The 17646-nt window shown below is 30.7% G+C and overlaps 2 protein-coding genes across 2 annotated transcripts; one reads left to right on the top strand and one right to left on the bottom strand.

Moving 5' to 3' along the window:
• Window positions 1–864: 864 nt before the first annotated feature.
• On the top strand, window positions 865–2933 carry LOC105621319 (DDB1- and CUL4-associated factor 7). Its single transcript, XM_012202785.1, has 3 exons — window positions 865–1117; window positions 1499–2054; window positions 2699–2933. Exons 1-3 carry the CDS (start codon window positions 865–867, stop codon window positions 2931–2933), a joined length of 1044 nt encoding a protein of 347 aa, XP_012058175.1.
• A 1933-nt stretch (window positions 2934–4866) lies between these two features.
• On the bottom strand, window positions 4867–16716 carry LOC105621320 (transmembrane protein 205). The gene is made up of 4 exons (XM_012202786.1): window positions 16433–16716; window positions 5630–5820; window positions 5331–5494; window positions 4867–5154 (listed from the first exon to the last, which is right to left on the bottom strand). Exons 1-4 carry the CDS (start codon window positions 16714–16716, stop codon window positions 4867–4869), a joined length of 927 nt encoding a protein of 308 aa, XP_012058176.1.
• Window positions 16717–17646: the final 930 nt, after the last annotated feature.

The following is a 17646-nucleotide window of genomic DNA, read 5'->3' on the forward strand; positions in this document are numbered from 1 at the left end:
TCGCCCGTACACTTACATTCATTTTTAGTTTGGGAATTACATGACTACGTACATTTTCTGATATTATCGATGAAATCGTATCGTCGAAAGTAGATGGGATTCGTGTTAGTTTAATAGGAAAAAAGCCGGCATAGTCTCTCCCAGGTTTCTCTCTGCTTCCACCATGATGTATTCCATAGAATACACATTGCACATTGTCACAATTGGCCACATTGGTCACAGTGACCAATTGTGAGAGTGGTCGTATTGTTTATGAAACATTGTAAAACATTGTATTATTTATGAGATTCGGTACAGTTTTCGTAATAGAGAAAATTGCAATTAATTCGAGAAAGAATTTAGAAGATTTTATAGTCGCTTTCCTTTGTGATATCTAAAAGGACGTCATTTTATTTTCGGAATATTAGTTACGGCGTTACCGAACAACTTTCTTCATTCGACCTGTGGTTTTTATTATAGACGCGGCGTATATGTGGATTCTTTATGTTTGTATGATTTTATTTTTCCTAGCGATATGATGATCATAAAGATTTAATTTCTTGGCAGTCAGATTATTCGTGGTGGTCATTTTCGTGTCATATACAATTACAGGTTAGTAGATAAATTTTTTCATCAATTGTATTAACATTTTAATTTGCTTTAATAGATTTACATATAATTATATTTTTTTATCCTTATATTGCTTGTCAATTGACTTTGCTGTTATTTTTCTTCTATCTCTTAAGAATAAGCGAATTGAATTATTATTACTACATTTTATATTTTTCTTTCTATGAAAGAATATAAATTTCTTTCTTATCGAAATATTTCTATTAAATTAATGTCAAATGATATTTGGTTCAGAAGCAGAAATATCAGGGCATCATGGCTATGCATACCATACCACCAAAACGAAAAGAAATCTACAAGTATGAGGCGCCATGGCCATTGTACAGCATGAACTGGTCAGTGAGACCCGACAAGAGATTTCGTCTAGCATTGGGAAGCTTTGTAGAGGAGTATAATAACAAAGTACAAATTGTTTCACTGGATGAAGAAACATCTGAATTCAGTGCTAAAAGTACATTTGACCATCCTTATCCTACTACAAAAATTATGTGGATCCCTGACAGCAAAGGTACTTATTTATATATATATTCAATTTTCTTGTAATTTTTATGTCAATAATCAAATAAATTCTTTATAATGGATGTAACTAAAAATATAACTGCAGGGAAAAATCTATAACTACTAGAAGAATTTCATTGATCTTGATCTTTTGATTTCCTTATAAGCAATTGATTTGATTTATTGTATATTTTGATAGATATAGACTGATAGACTAAGATCCTTGAATATCTATTGTATATCTACAAACAGAATTCGAAAAAGTTAAGTCAGTTCTAAGAAATTTTGCAGATGAATAGTCAGATTGGTCAGATTAACACTATGAAATTTCAAAGTGATTTAATTATAAAGTAGCTATGCTGCACTACTTAATAAATAAAATTTTTACCAGGTCAACTTCCTGATCTTCTTGCCACATCCGGTGATTATCTGAGAGTATGGCGTGCTGCGGAACCTGAGACTCGTTTGGAGTGTGTCCTAAATAATAATAAGAACTCAGATTTCTGTGCACCGCTTACGTCTTTCGACTGGAACGAGGTGGATCCCAATCTAATCGGAACTTCCAGCATCGATACTACCTGTACAATTTGGGGATTGGAGACAGGGCAGCTTATGGGTCGAGTCACAAACATGGTCAGTGGTCACGTGAAAACGCAATTGATTGCACACGACAAGGAAGTATATGATATCGCGTTCAGTCGTGCCGGAGGTGGCCGCGACATGTTCGCCTCTGTCGGTGCTGATGGATCCGTGAGGATGTTTGATTTACGACACTTAGAGCATTCGACAATTATCTATGAGGATCCGCAGCACACTCCGCTGTTGCGATTAGCATGGAACAAGCAAGATCCTAATTATCTCGCTACTGTAGCGATGGACGCTTGCGAAGTCATCATTCTGGACGTTCGAGTACCGTGCACGCCAGTTGCAAGATTGAATAATCACAGGTCAATATAAAATGATTTAATATTATTATTTATATATACAAAATATAATATACAAGTTAATATTACAACGCTAGAAATATTTGTAATATTGAGTTTCTTTTCTCCGAAGCTAATGTCTAACACAGTTATTGATACTGACTGCGAGGCCCATTTAATGTATGTTGATTAAAGACACTAATTAATTTCAAAGCACTTAAATAATGTAACTCCTATAATAAAAAGAATAAGCTAAGTGTTTATTTTTAGAAAAATAATCCAAATTTGCAGATGTAACAAAAAGAAAATTGAATTATTTAACATTTTTGTATAAAACAGCAAATTACTATAGTACTAGATACAAGAATTAAGAGAACTACATAATAATAGTAAATTTAAATATAATGTATATTTTATCTTAACATCACTTCATAGAAAAAGCTGAATTATTTTTACTCATAGAAATCTGTATTATCTAAATAGTGCATAATGAATCCAATAGATTTACAGTCAGTTCCGAAGATTATAATTAAAGTAATTATATTATAAATAGAAGACTATAATTAAATGATCCAGTAGATTTTAGTCTGTTTTGATCATGTCAAAATCATGTTTGGAAGATTAAGAAATTTCTTTGACTAATTTCTTTCCTTTTAATTTTTAAACAGGGCCAGTGTTAATGGAATAGCCTGGGCCCCGCATTCATCCTGTCACATTTGCACAGCCGGTGATGATCATCAGGCTTTAATCTGGGATATACAGCAAATGCCAAGAGCAATAGAGGATCCTATACTCGCTTATACTGCCGCAGAAGGCGAGGTCAATCAAATTCAATGGGGTGCCACGCAACCCGATTGGATAGCCATTTGTTACAATAAAGCGGCAGAGATTCTTCGAGTATAATTGTTTTCTTTACTGAAACGCATTTATTTCATTTCGAGATGTTCGAGAATGTTGCTATTAGAATTTCTTTTTTATTATTAATATAATAGACGTATATAGCTTGTTCTGAAAACGACAACTATAAAACATTTTATTTAATGCGTTTCACAATTGTACATATGTTTATAGAAATATTATAAACATAATAGTGAACATTTTTCTTTCAACAAAAGAGACAGACGACACAGTGTAATATAGTAAATCATTTCGGCCTTGTTATTTGTCAATGTTAATAAGAATAAATAAGAATGAAAAGATTCACGATCATATCTCTTGTTGGAAATTGTTCAGTATTAAGATTTCTCAGTTATGGATACTTAAATCATTATATGTAATTAATTATGCATCAGTCATTTTAAATGTCATTGAGTTATATTATATATAGTTAGGTATAGGAAAAAACCATTTTACTATTATTAGAGCAAAGATTGGATCATTAGATTGTAGCGTTAATTAATATCATAGAATGTGATCGTATGATTGCAATTATTAGTATGTAATGTACAGATTTTTATATAGGTGTAAATTTTTTATATGTGAAGTTATTATATCATACAATGACATCGTGCGAACATACTGTATACTCGACGATTATATTGTCATTGATAGGAATATTAAACTCCCAATTTAATTTATATCATATAATATTCATTGGTAATTTAAGATGTATTACATAAATATTCGATTAGAGTTGATATTTATGGGAAGGTATATCAATAATTAATAGACTAAAAATTATAAAAAAAAGTTATATACTCATATATTGTTATATGAGATATCATAATTTACAAATGTTAAATGAATAGAATGCAGTTATTTACAGTAATGAGCTCCGTGTATGTATGAGCCTATAATTCATTCGATATAAAGTGATTTATTCCTTCAGTTCATATCACTATTACATTTATATCTATACGATTTTTTTAGTGTGCAATTTCAATAAATATCATTGACTCTGATACAGAGTAAATATATTTTTATTGCATTTTCCAATGTAATAATTACTTTAAATTCGTGATAATTCAATATTTTTTTTTTTAAATTTGAAGTGTTATTAAACAGCAAGCACGACTTTCGCAAATAAGATATTTTGATCTAATTATTAATACATTTTTCAGTGCAAGAATTTAATTATTCTTGTGCTGATATAATAAAAGAAATATGCTTTGGCAAGAATTCATGCCTTAAAGCTTATATAAATTACATGTATAAAAATATTTTATATCTATTTTAAGTCATACACAGATATAAATGAATCGATATAGTTTCGTATGAGATATATATTATTTACATAAAAACTTTGATCGCTTCGTGCTGATGAATAAATTATGTCCACTCAACCTCTAGACATTCTCGCAAATTACATGCACGCGCTTCGCACTACTTTCAGCAATAATTTATACAGCGCTACGAATTATAAGCAGATCATATTTATGAGAAATATTAAAACTGGTCTTTTACCTTCGCTTCAGCTTGATTCTCTTCTGAATTGGCTAGCGTTCTGAGGATAAGTCGATGTGACTTACATTATGCAAATAAAACCTATTATAGTCTTCTGAATACTTGCTCTATTTTAACATAGAGTAAGTTCAGACTACTGAGTACAAGGTACACCAATATACCTCGATATGTTCGAGGTTTAAAATTCAAGGCACTGAAAGATTCTCGTTGTACAGTCTTTTGCAATTAATTTTAATGGCAGGAAAAATCACATCTTGCACCAGGTTTGAATATTTCCGATGCATTTAACTTTAGTTATCATACGAGACACGTACTAACGTACTTACTACCAACGCTTTTCTCAAAATTATTTTCTAGATTCTATATTCTTTTCGAGAACTTTTTTGAGCTCACGAAAAAAATGTATATATAAATTTTATGATTGAAATTATTCTTACAAAGCGCATAATTTGCTCGCTATATAATAGAGATGAAGTACCGTGCATGCCATAGTGAGCATGTTTCCCATAGCTATGCATACATGTACTCGGCGAAACGCTCGGTGGATCTTCATGTAATGCGTACAATTTTTGAGCGGTCCAGGATTGTGACGGCCTATCTCGTTGCCAACGCCCGCAGCACGTTCGAAGTTATTCTTCTGCACGATCAGCTGGAGAAGCGGAGGTGTCAGATAGAGGCGTATCAGTAACTCTAGGAAAAAGGCTCCGGACATTGCACCAACCTGCACATAACACAAATTTTACTTTTCTGAGAATTTAAATTTATTAATTAAATTAATAATTTATTTTTATTTAAGATAAAACGAATTATTTACGCGTTTCAGAGAAAATTAAATTATATCTAATTAAATTAAAGTATTTTATATCTTTTAAATATTTTAAGGCATTATTTATATACCTGAACAGCAATTTCAGAGTCCCATGTATGCGTTGGATGATGCTTGACAAATATAAGGAGCGTGATAAGACTTAAACACGCGTTAATCGTAAAGTATCTTGGAAATAGAACGCGCTGCACTTCGCCGAATGCATGTCGTGGCAGTGCAAAGTATAAAGACAGGCCTGCGAATAAATGGTATAGCTATTATTTCAGAGAAAGTCAATTTAAATCAATTAGAAAAATAGATCACGAGACTTCATTTTATATATCATTTTATTAAAAATATATTCAATATATTTTTTTAGTTATATACGTACCAGATACAAAAGTCATCCAAATTTGAGCACCAAAGTGTATAACGAAGGATGTGAGATAAATAAAAGACATCATTCTTGAAGAATGATTAGAGCTTTGTATTCGTTCTTTGATTGGGAAAAGAACCGATGTAACGAATAAAACTGCAACGATCATGATTACATGTGCGGGCTGTGTCGTGTAAAAGAGGATCCTGCAAAATGACAATTACAGATTCAATAAATCTTAATCTCCTGATTTTGAAATAGTTTTATGAATAAGTCAATTGAAGAAAATTATAATAAAAGTAATAGAAGTAAAAAGTAAATTAGCTGAAGAAATAAAAACTAATTTATTAAACATCAAAATTAAAGAAAGTAGATATTAAAGATAGTTTTGCAACAAATAATCGAGAATATTTTTATTCAAATATTCTATTCAAATAGTCAATTATTAAATTGTAATAAATTGTAATAAAAAATAAATTAAGAAATTGAAAAAATGAAATACATAAAAACTGTAAAAATTTCTATCACTATATACACAATTTAGATTTAATGATCAGATCTCTTCTCATTCATTGTTATCGCTGATAAACCTAAGACAATTTTTTGCAAGATACGCGCGATATCACGATATCAACGACCGGGACAATTTTCGTCATGTGTAACTATGTTAGATAATCTGGTAGCGCGCATCACTTAGCGTTGATTTATGCGTGTGCTATGACGTCAAAGTCAAATAAAATCATCGAGATTGAATGCACTTGGGAATGTTCCGCGCCTTCATTGCTAATATAAGCAATCGTGATCAATGTCTATACAGATTCATCTGTATCTCGTTCTAAACAAACTGAAGAACTCATATGTAAAATACTACATCATATACATGTCTTTTACTTTAATTATTATGTCGAAATTTTCTGATGAAAATTTTTCTTAAAATTCTTCATATAATTTTTCAGAATTCTTATGTAAATTTCAGAATTTCTCAGAATCTTTGTATAACTTAAAACTTTTTAGAAAATATCTCAGATTTTGTTATACAGCTATAACTTTTAAGAAGTGCTTAGAAAATTGATATCTTTTTTAAAACTTTTATATATGTGAATTCTGAAAAAAGACATTTTTTTTTTTTAGAAATCTTCATAAATTTTAAATATGACAATTTCTTCAAAATATTATGAGATGATAAGAATTTATTTTACCAGGATTGTTATCGGTTTGGTGTGACACATAAAATATAAAAAATAAAGATATAAAAAATTATTTTAAGATTACATGAACAAGTATCACACGAGCAGAATATGTAATTATCAACATTTATATTCCGCGATTTATATGATCCGAATGCTAAAAAGGCAATTTGAGAAGCTGGCAAACTCGTTATTAAATTTCGTCAGGCGCTTCCTGCTGAGATTCGCATGTTGCCTGTGGCATACATTAAAAATTATAAAAAACGAATAATTCCTTTACGTACATGTACATACGTATGTGCACGCGCGTACGTGATCCTTTCTCGAAATTCTCCGAAGTGTCTTGTATATAGTTTATGAAGAACGACACTGGTCGAGCATTTCGAGATGGTGTCCTGCTTTTTGCATAAATATATATTTCCAATAAATTCTTTGTATTTCCTAAAAAGCGAAATACGTATTGCATTTTAAATTTATGTTTTATAGAAAACGAAACATATATAATATTTAAAATTCTATTCAGTTTTCTATGTAACTTTTATTTTATAAAATAATTACTAATCTCGTTGCAAAAATTAATACGTGACTTAATCCATGTATAATCAAATGCAGTTTAGCATGACAGTTCAGCATGAAATTATCGTCTATGACAACTTAATCAGACTTAATCAGATTTAATTTCTTTGTTTATTCATCAATCGTGTAACAAATAATTATGTTCTCAACATCGCGAAACTTGCATCGCGCTTTTTTTATTCGCGCAGTCCACACTTAAAAAAAAACATAGTGGTAGTAATTATAAAAGTGATTTATGAAAAGTCTAAAATTTCGCAAATACTCACCATTAGTCGTTGCAACGACTTGCGAAATTTTAGACATAAATCACCTTTATAATTACTATGTTTACCAGAGAAAAAAACATACATTGAAAAGATTGACTGTTGCAACAAATTATAGATGGTAAAATATGGCATAGCATTTTGATTGGTTGCAACAGCCAATTTTTGGTTGCGTTAGTCTATCGAAATCCTATACTGACATTGCGGATGGGCTAACACAATCAAAAATTGGCTGCTACAGTCAATTAAAAATGCTATGCCCATATTTTACTATCTAATTTCTTGCAGCAACCAATCTTTTCTTTCAGTGTAGTGATAGCAACTACACAAATTTTATATGTACAATTAATGTATATACACACACACACACACACACACATACACACACACACACACACACACATACACACACGCGCGCGCGCGCATATATATAAAATTGAATAATCTATTTTATAATTGTAATAACTATAAGAAAATTTATTCAAGTTTATGTATATTAATTTTACATACAAAACTTGTATAATTATCTTTTTCTCTGTAATGTCGAGCATTTGCGAAATTTCAGACACAAGTAAGATACTTAATAATTTTGCGTGTCATTATATACCTAAATAATCTTCAGAGGCGTATAATTTGCGCAATAGCATTAATATTGCGTAAGGCAAATGAGAGAAATGTGTTCGCGATGAAAAAAATTACTTCTCTTTCATTAACCAATTAAAAGAGCCGCCAATAAATATAAGCGTGTTTCATCCTTGGACTAATTTCATGTTTGCGAATAAATCACGAGGGGTGCACAGTGCCGAGAAAGAAACTTAGTCCGATGATAATTAAAACAATAAAAAACATCTGTGACAATACGACGCGCGTGATCGCATTAATCGCTAATTTCCTTGAAATGTTGATTAATCATCGAGGTCAGGCATTACGGAAATTCGCGCTTATCCGTGAATTTTTTACAGCTGTCTTTTCCTCAAGATTACCAAATCGAAATTTCGACACGAACGGATGCGCGCGAGACGAAAATTTTTGCTTATCAAGCATTATGCGTTACGTCTATCTAAAGGAACACAAATCAAGAGAAAATCAAAATAACTTTATTTTGACTTCATTCTATAAAAGGCAGAATGATGATTTTTGGTTACAAAATTGACTGCTTATTGATGTTAAAAATCAAAATAAAGTTAGTTAATTTTTTATAGTTCCTTTTGTGTGTTCCTTTTGGATTGGAAGATGAATCTCATTGGAGACGAATATAAATATATCCTTTTATTTCTTAGATTTTTCATCGATCTTAATAAGTAATAAAAAAAAACGCATAGTAATCAAAATGTATGTTACAAATATCTCGATGATACAGAGAGATTGACGATAATGAGATATTATAATCTTCCATAAAGCTTCCATAAAGCTTTCAAAATGAAAAATTTTGCTGCAATATCTAAAACTTTAAGTATAGATATTAATTTGAAAATAATTTCGTTGAACCATCAAAAATAATAATATGTAGGAAGGTCATAATATGAGCAATGTTGCAAAATTTTTATATTCTACTCAGTCGATAGCAACTAAAAGAAATATATTTATATGATATAATTTCGCACTCAACAATATAAATGTAATATAATCAGGATTGGATAAGTTAACTTTTTTTTTAACTAAGTTAAATTAAAGTTAAGTTAATTAAATAACCTTGAAAATTTAACATAATTAAAATATAAAGTTAATCCATAATAAAATTAATTAAATTAAAAGTTAAGTTAATAAAAAAAATAATTATAAGTAGTTAAAAGTTAAATTTTAAAAAGTTAATTTTTTTTGAACGAACAACCAAAAAAAGAAAAAGTTTGACTATTTTACATAATTTTTCGTATTTTTCCTTTCTTACAGCTTATTTATTAAAGAATCTGATTATTTTTGCACAAGTAACGATTATACAATATAAAATTACTAAATTATATACTCATTAGCCTCTCGCATTGTATCTAAGAATTGATTTCAAAAAATTCAAATTAAAAATTAATAGTTATTGATAAATGTAACTAAATTAAGTTAAAAAGTTAAGAATCTAAAATGTAACTAAGTTAAGTTAAAATTAATTAACTTTTTAACTTTTTAACTTAACTTTTAATTTTTATCTTTTTAACTTAGCATTATCCAAAAATACTCCTGAATATAATATATGGCATCATATAACATCATATAACAGTTACAGATATAGATATTGTATAAAAAGTAACTTACGTTACTTTTAATTGATGTCAGCTGAGTAGCTGATTGTTACCAGCTTGAATGTTCTATACATATAATTATTTGAATACTCGAACGAAATTATTTTCAAATCTGTATCTGGCTAAACTTTTAGCTGGATACTTCAATACAACAGCGTTCTTTCTGTGCAATTCTATTTTTTGTTACTTTCTCTTCTCGCAGCGCATTAGAAAAATTCACACACACACACACACACACACACACACACACACACATTCCTTTCTTATTTGGACAAATGTGCATGCGCTGTTTTTCACTACTATTTACCTTTCCTCTCATTTATTAGCTTTCTTCTATTTTCTACTTTTTGATTTTTCCTATTTTTTACTTCGTTGATGAGGAGGAAAACGGAAGCTCTCTTCTCAATTTAAAATAACTTTCCGTTCCGCGATAGAGGCTCGGTAAAAGAGAGAGCTGGGGGTCGTAGGTCCGGATACACGACCGTAATTCGATGTGCCGGACGCACCTATGCGTGTGCGTGTATTCACGTGTAGGTGCACCAGGCCGAGCCAGGCATTATCAAGTGGCACCGGGAAACGTGCGAGAAGGCACGCACGATCTGCCGCTTAGATTCGCGACCGAACTAGCAAAATCAGTCCTCTCTGATTTTATTAATGACGCGAAGTGATATGTGCGAATCTCTATTGCACGAATCTCTATCTGGAGTCTTAATTCGTTTTATTGCTGTTAAACATTTTGTCGCGTTAATCTCAAGGTACAGCTCTTTTAACTTTGCAATTGCCAAGTGCATGATTCCTCTGTGTAGATAAATATGTATGTTAAATCAATTTTAATATAATACGCAAGAAATTAAAAAAACATAAAAAAACGCAGAAAAAAGAAAACGTAAAATGTTGCTAATCATTGAAAATTTTCCGTTCAGGCTACTTAAGTCAGGCTATATAGATTATTTAATAATAAATTAATAAATTATTAATAATAATAATTAATTAATTATTAATTTTCCGGAGATCTGATGCTTACAAAAATTTGTAATATTTGATGTAGGATCTGTAAAGCTTATTTATGTTATTTAGAAGGCATCAATTAGTTTCAAGGAACTAAAATGATATAACTCGTATAAAAAGAACGAAAATTAATAAAAATAATTCAAATTTGCAGATGACACATTAGAAATTTAAATTTTTTGATTGTTCGACAATAAAATTTATAATTGTGAATCCACTAAATCCAATCATCAGCCTCAAAGAATTATTATTATTGATAATTCATTTATTAACTTTATTATAATCAAATAAGTAAATTAAATGGTAGATTATATAATAAACGAATAGTTCATAGTTTAAAAAGAAGAAAGATGATAAGTATCCATCATGCAGTGACGTGTTCTTAATGGACAAACCGGCTGCGCGGCATAATGGAACATTGCAAAACGAACAAAGTCGTTTAGTCAAGCTTCATTTGCAGATTCTCTGGAGATGCAAGATGTCGAACAACTTGGCGAACAGCCAGCTACACGTTCAACGCGACAAGTAGAACGCCTGTTGGGCATGTCTCCCGATAGAAACCCTCCTAAACTCGTTTGTTTGCTTAGAATGAAATATCTATAAATAGAAATCCTTGAGACTATGTCGATTGTGTGTTATCAAATTATCAGTTATTACTAATATACTGATAATATCAGGTCGTTAAGTAAACTCGTGTAGAAATGGGAAACAATTATAACACGATTTTGTTTTAATGGAGTGATTCGTATGCATACATCATATCTACAGCATCTAATTATAATAATAATATTCTTGGAAATGTATGATGTGTAATATATAAATATAAGATAATCTCTTTTTGATCGGCCGATTGACGTACAAAATACCGTCATCGTATTAATTTCGCGAAAGTAATTATTAAAGATGATTAAACGATTTCAAGGATGCATTTTCGAGACCCTAGGATAATCGATCAACAGAACGGGCCTTTTAATAAAGAACGTCCGCGACAAGATATTTCCCCACGCCTTTGTAGCACGAACGAGTTTCTGCGGCCGCCCAACGCACTCGGAGTCTGTAATTATATCTTTTTATTGGAGTTGTATTACCAGTCCCGAGAATGCGCACGTATGCAATTCCAGAGAGTGCGAAAGGAAGTCCATTATCTTCCATTATGCTGTGCAAACAAAAATTACTGACGCCTGGCGTGCGAAAAGTGCACGCATTATGTACATTATTGAAAAAAATGATAATTTACGATGTAACAATTAATATGATGAAACATTCAGGAAGAAATTTAATCTGCTACTAAATTGCATTTGAATGGTCCTTACACGGTGAAAATCATATAACTGTTCCAGCACTAAATTATATCTTATGTCTAAAATAAAAGAACCTTGGTGAAAAAATTCTCATACTTCGTAATATTTTTGAAAATTTTTTATATCATATATTTATTAAAGATTTCTGCAAAATATCTCTTGAATTTCTCAAAATTTTATCAATTTTCTTCGGAAATGTAATGAAATTCTAAAATATGTAGACTTTCTTAATGGTACATATTTCTGAAAAATGATTCAATTTGTGTAATAAATATTGTACAAAAAAATCTGAGAAATTTTCAAAAAAGTTATAAAATTATGCAAAAGTTTTGAAAAATTCGAACGTTTATTTATTCAGAAATTCAGAAATTCTAAAAAATTATAGAAAAAATTCTAAGAAAAATTTTTGCCTCATTCATCGAGGATAAATAAAACTCAGCAAAAAATTTAATCTCCTACTAAATCATTACAACCACTAAGTCATTGAACAATCATTACATAATAGAAATCATGTACTTGTGTTCTTGTGCACCAAATATATATACGCATCTCTGTAATAAAATTACAATAACAATAATATAAAATAAAGCACTTTAGTGAAAATAAAAAAAGAACATCTTATTAAAGGTGTTATATTGATAAAGATATAATTTTAAAAATACGGGATATAAAAAGAAATACCTGAATATAAACAAATCCTAAGAGAATGTGGCACGCGATAAAAAAAGAAGATTGATGAGAGACCTCGGAGGAAAAGCGAAAAAAGCTCATTCCATGCATTGTTCACACGCACGGCCTTTTCAAGGCTATATTATTCCATTCGCACGTCTCTACGTTTTCCGTAGAGAATATATGACGTGGCAGACGCAGTCATTGCGCTCTGGCACGAGACACGCCGCAGACATATAATCACATACTTAATAATTGACTAATTATGGACGCCTAGTGTTAACGCCCGGAATAATTGCGGTGTGATTGACAGAAGGACTTACTCGATCACGTAATCCCTTACATATAGAACAGTAAACACCAACACATCAATGTTATAATTTCATATCGTTACTTACTTCTCATCTCTGAACATATGTTATATTACATATTACATTTATTAGTTGAGTGTGAAATTATAATATTGATGTTAGTGATTACTGGATATTCGAAAGAAATATGCTTGGGATGTTACTGGAACATTATCGATGTTAATCTTTTTATTAAAGATAAAAAAATTAAGAGAATCGTAAAACGTTTCTATTTTTTTTAAAGTTTGCGCTCGAAGCTCATTATCAGATTGTTTTAAAAATATCTAGAAAACGCGAGGATGGCCTTGGAGAAAAATCACTTACGAGATATTAGGAAACTCCGAAAATAGTACGTTGTTTGCAATATTTGAAGATCTTTAGCGAAAGCACGTAATGTATAAAAATAGAAGTATTTTTAATTCCAGATTTTAGTTTTTATGTGCAGTATGCAAATGTGCATACAAGAAATTAAAATGATTATAATAATAGAAATAGAAATATCTTTAATTCCAGATTTTAATTTTTATGCAAATGTGCATAAAAAAATTAAAATAATTATAATAAAGTTTTCGTAGTATGTCAAGGATAATTTAATCTTTTTTTTTAAACCAAACGTTTCGTTCCATTAAATATAAAGGCAATTATAGGATGTTTTGATATGTTTTGATAGCGATTGATAAAAAGTTTTTTACGCGCTTTACCCTTAATCTTTGCTGTGTAATGACTCGGAAATAGACCAAAGATTAGCATCGAGTTAAGACAGAGTCGCGTAAATGAGAAAATACATTGATGACATACGTGCAACTACACATAAGATTTCTTGAGAAAACGTGAATAATTTTTTATTGGAATTTATTGTACGTCATCGATCTCTCTTGCATCATCCATTGAATAGCGTTTGTATGAATGTAGAAATTCAATTCGATTAAAAACACTCTAAGATGCGTGTGTATATGTTTATTGCGTCAATGATAAGTGATTTTTTTTTTACTCTAGATCTATTTCGATAAAATTAAAAAAAACACTCGTGTGACTGCACATATCTCTTAGATTATTAGAAGTGTATTATCGCGCCTCCCAATTGCGATACTAGAATTAATTAAATCTTATCATGCGTTATTAAAATGTACATATGCATATTATTAAAAATACAGAAAAAATAGTTTTGCTGAAGTATTTAAAAATTTAACTAACATATAAATCTAAAAATAATTTTACTGGATCATCAAAATAATTATGTAGGACGCTCAAATTGGTTGCAAAAAATGTCAAAACATTTTGCAATATATTGTTCATTATGCTTGAGTTTCCTACATAGATATTTTGATGGCCAAAAATATTATTTCTATATCTATCTATATCTAATTAAATTTTTAAATACTTCAACAAAATCATTCCATGAAATAGTGACAGCAATATGTAAATAACTTGCAATTTTTGGAAGTTACTTTTTGCATCTGTCTTAGAAAATAAGAAACTCAAGAATTGGATTTTTCTTTTTACTTCTGAAAATAAACATAAGATACATGTATTTGTGATTATCTTATTTCTTGAGATAGTTGTATACAGAAAAACATAAGTTGTAAGCAAATCAATATTTTTTTATTTGTTATTGCTTACGTTATTGCTTTACTCAATTGTGGTCGTTTTGCTAAGGAGATATGATCTATATAGTATATATTAATATTTAATATTTATACTTTAAACAAACTATATACAAACTTTAAACAAATTATATAAAGTTTATAACATTCTATTTTCATTAAACAATACATTTTTATGGTTTATTAATTTACTTATTTTTATTATATTTATAAATTAAAATGTTAAAAATAGTACCAAAAATCTAAGTCTAAGACAAAAATTTGTGATCTAGAATTATTTGTAAAACTCAAATTTTCTGTAAAAAAATAATTTTTTATTTTAAAATATCAATTGATCAAATAATTTTTTATTTTAAAATATCAATTGTACCTCCTTAACTATTGTGTTTGTTTTTTTTATGTGACATTAAATTAAGATTTCTAAGATCATCTAGAAGTTTTAAGATTTGATTTTCTATGTAAAGATAGTCGTGAAAAAAATTCCTAATCGGAGTCATATTTCGTGCTCCAACTTTGCTCCGAATCGCGACAAACCTTTGCTCCTCGATAGCGAGACATGCTTATCATCGAAATTTTATACAATGTTGATGCATCGATATGATTCTGTCCAATAAGTTTGGAGCTATAACTATCATGGAAATAATTTATTCCCGCTTGTAATAACTCCGACATAACAAATTTCCCGAAAAACTACTGAAACGAATCTATGAGAATACATGCCTAGAAAAAATATATAAAGAATATTATTTTTTTGCATAGATTTGCGTTACATTACACATATTGTCCGCATTCATTGATATCGCCATATATGTCTCGAGTAACACGTAACGAGAATGGCTATAATGAAGCGATTTCACTTTGCTTTAATTTGCAAGAATATCGCATATGAAGACACTGCACATATCGAGTTCTTGCAAATCGTATTTCAAGATTATTAATAGTAAGTAATGATGCTTTGCTATGGGAACTTCCCGAAAACAGTGACGCGCAACAGATGTGTACTCAAGTATTACATAAAATCATGTATCATCATCATATCTTTCTGTGTCATTTAAAATCAAGAATTTAATAAAGACAAATTATTTATTTATCATAACAAAATTAAAAGATTACCAAATTATTAATTAACTTTTGGATCTATTTATAATATTTATCACTTAAAAATAAAGAATTAAATTTAAAGAATTTATGAATTAAAAGATAACAAATTATTTATTTCTTATTTAAAAATGAAGAACTGAATTTCAGAAAGAATTTAGAAATGACAAATAAAGTCATGATGATTATAATACACTTCCGTTAATAAAAAAAAAACTTTCGTCTATAAAATTAGCAAGCGTGAATGACCTACAAGATAAGACTACGCCCACGAATTGCGTATACACGAGATCCTCGCAGGCGCAAGGACCTCGCACCGACCTGAAGAGCTCACGTACGCCTAGCTGGCTCCATATCACCCAGATTCGTCGTCGCAGAACCTGTGATAGAAGAAAGCGAAGCACAACAGATGAGACGAGAGTCAAAGAGATCTGACGAAAAAAACAGTCTTCGAATAAGAAAAATCATTTCTTCATTTCTTCAACTCGGTTTTTATGCTGAAAACCAGGAGGAGGATCGTTTTATACTTACTTAAACACTTTGGAGCGGCGCATGACCTCGTAATACGTAGACAGTTTCTTCAGTATCTGACTATAGTGATTAGTGCTGGCGACCAGGACATCATCGGCCAAGTCGGGTAGGAAGAGCGCGTTCTCCGCTTGTTCTCGTTGACGCTGGAGCTTCTCCTTCTCTATCATCTCTTCGTAGAGCTTGATGTATTTCTCCTTGACACGGGACTTGCTGCATTGCTTCGAATCAGTGATCGGCGCAATCGGCTCACTCGTCTCATTACCAATCAACGTACGTACGCACATATTAGCGTTTCGTTTTTGATTTATCTAGATACAATTAGACGATAATCAAGCTCTTGATTATCTCTCGACTCTCGACTGCTTCTGATTACTTCTGGTCCACGTTGGAAGACGGCTAATCTTCGAATGGGACAGTTCTCTTTATATCCTCGTGCGCCTGATGATTTCTATGAACTGAATGTGTCAGCTTCGTCGATGATAGACGACTATCCTCCGAGGGTGGCCAATCACGTCGACTCGTGTAGTCGTGTGTCGCGAATCGTGCGACGTGGTGCGCGGCAGAGGGAGAATTAAAGCAAAGGAGAAAAATTCAACACCCGCTCTTTCTCTTTCTTTCATTCGTTGTAGAGTGCGCTGGAGTATGCTATGTCTTTGATATCGCTTCATTTTTATATATCCCCTTCCCAACGACCGGCTTGACGAGATATGCGAAAGGGTATAAACGCGAGGCTGCGTTCGAAAACCGAATGTCTCCATATATCGTTTTGTCCTTGTTGTTCACCCAATATTAAACAAAAATAAGATCATAAGAGGGCATCTGGGTAACATTTTCATAGATTCCGAACGTAACCCGAGCGAGTTCCCCTTCGCGGAAGAGAAGGAAACCCGAATGGGTCTCGCTATGGTTTTGCTTGAAGTCTCTCCTGAAATAATATTCCGCAATTGCCTGATAAAAATTTTTCTCATATTTTTTTATGAATTGAAACACAGAAAATAATAAGAAAGTTTGCATCTTTTCTTAGAATTTTTCATGTGTGTGTCTCTGTGTGTGTGTGTGTGTGTGTGTGTGTGTGTGTGTGTGTGTGTGTGTGTGGTGTGTGTGTGTGTGTGTAGAGTAGTAATAATTATTACTTTAACTTTATTAGTATTATATATATTATTAATTAATTATATATTATATATATATATATATATATATATATATATTATATA

The sequence above is a fragment of the Atta cephalotes genome, assembly GCF_000143395.1.
Source record: "Atta cephalotes unplaced genomic scaffold scaffold00033, whole genome shotgun sequence".
NCBI lineage: Eukaryota > Metazoa > Arthropoda > Insecta > Hymenoptera > Formicidae > Atta > Atta cephalotes.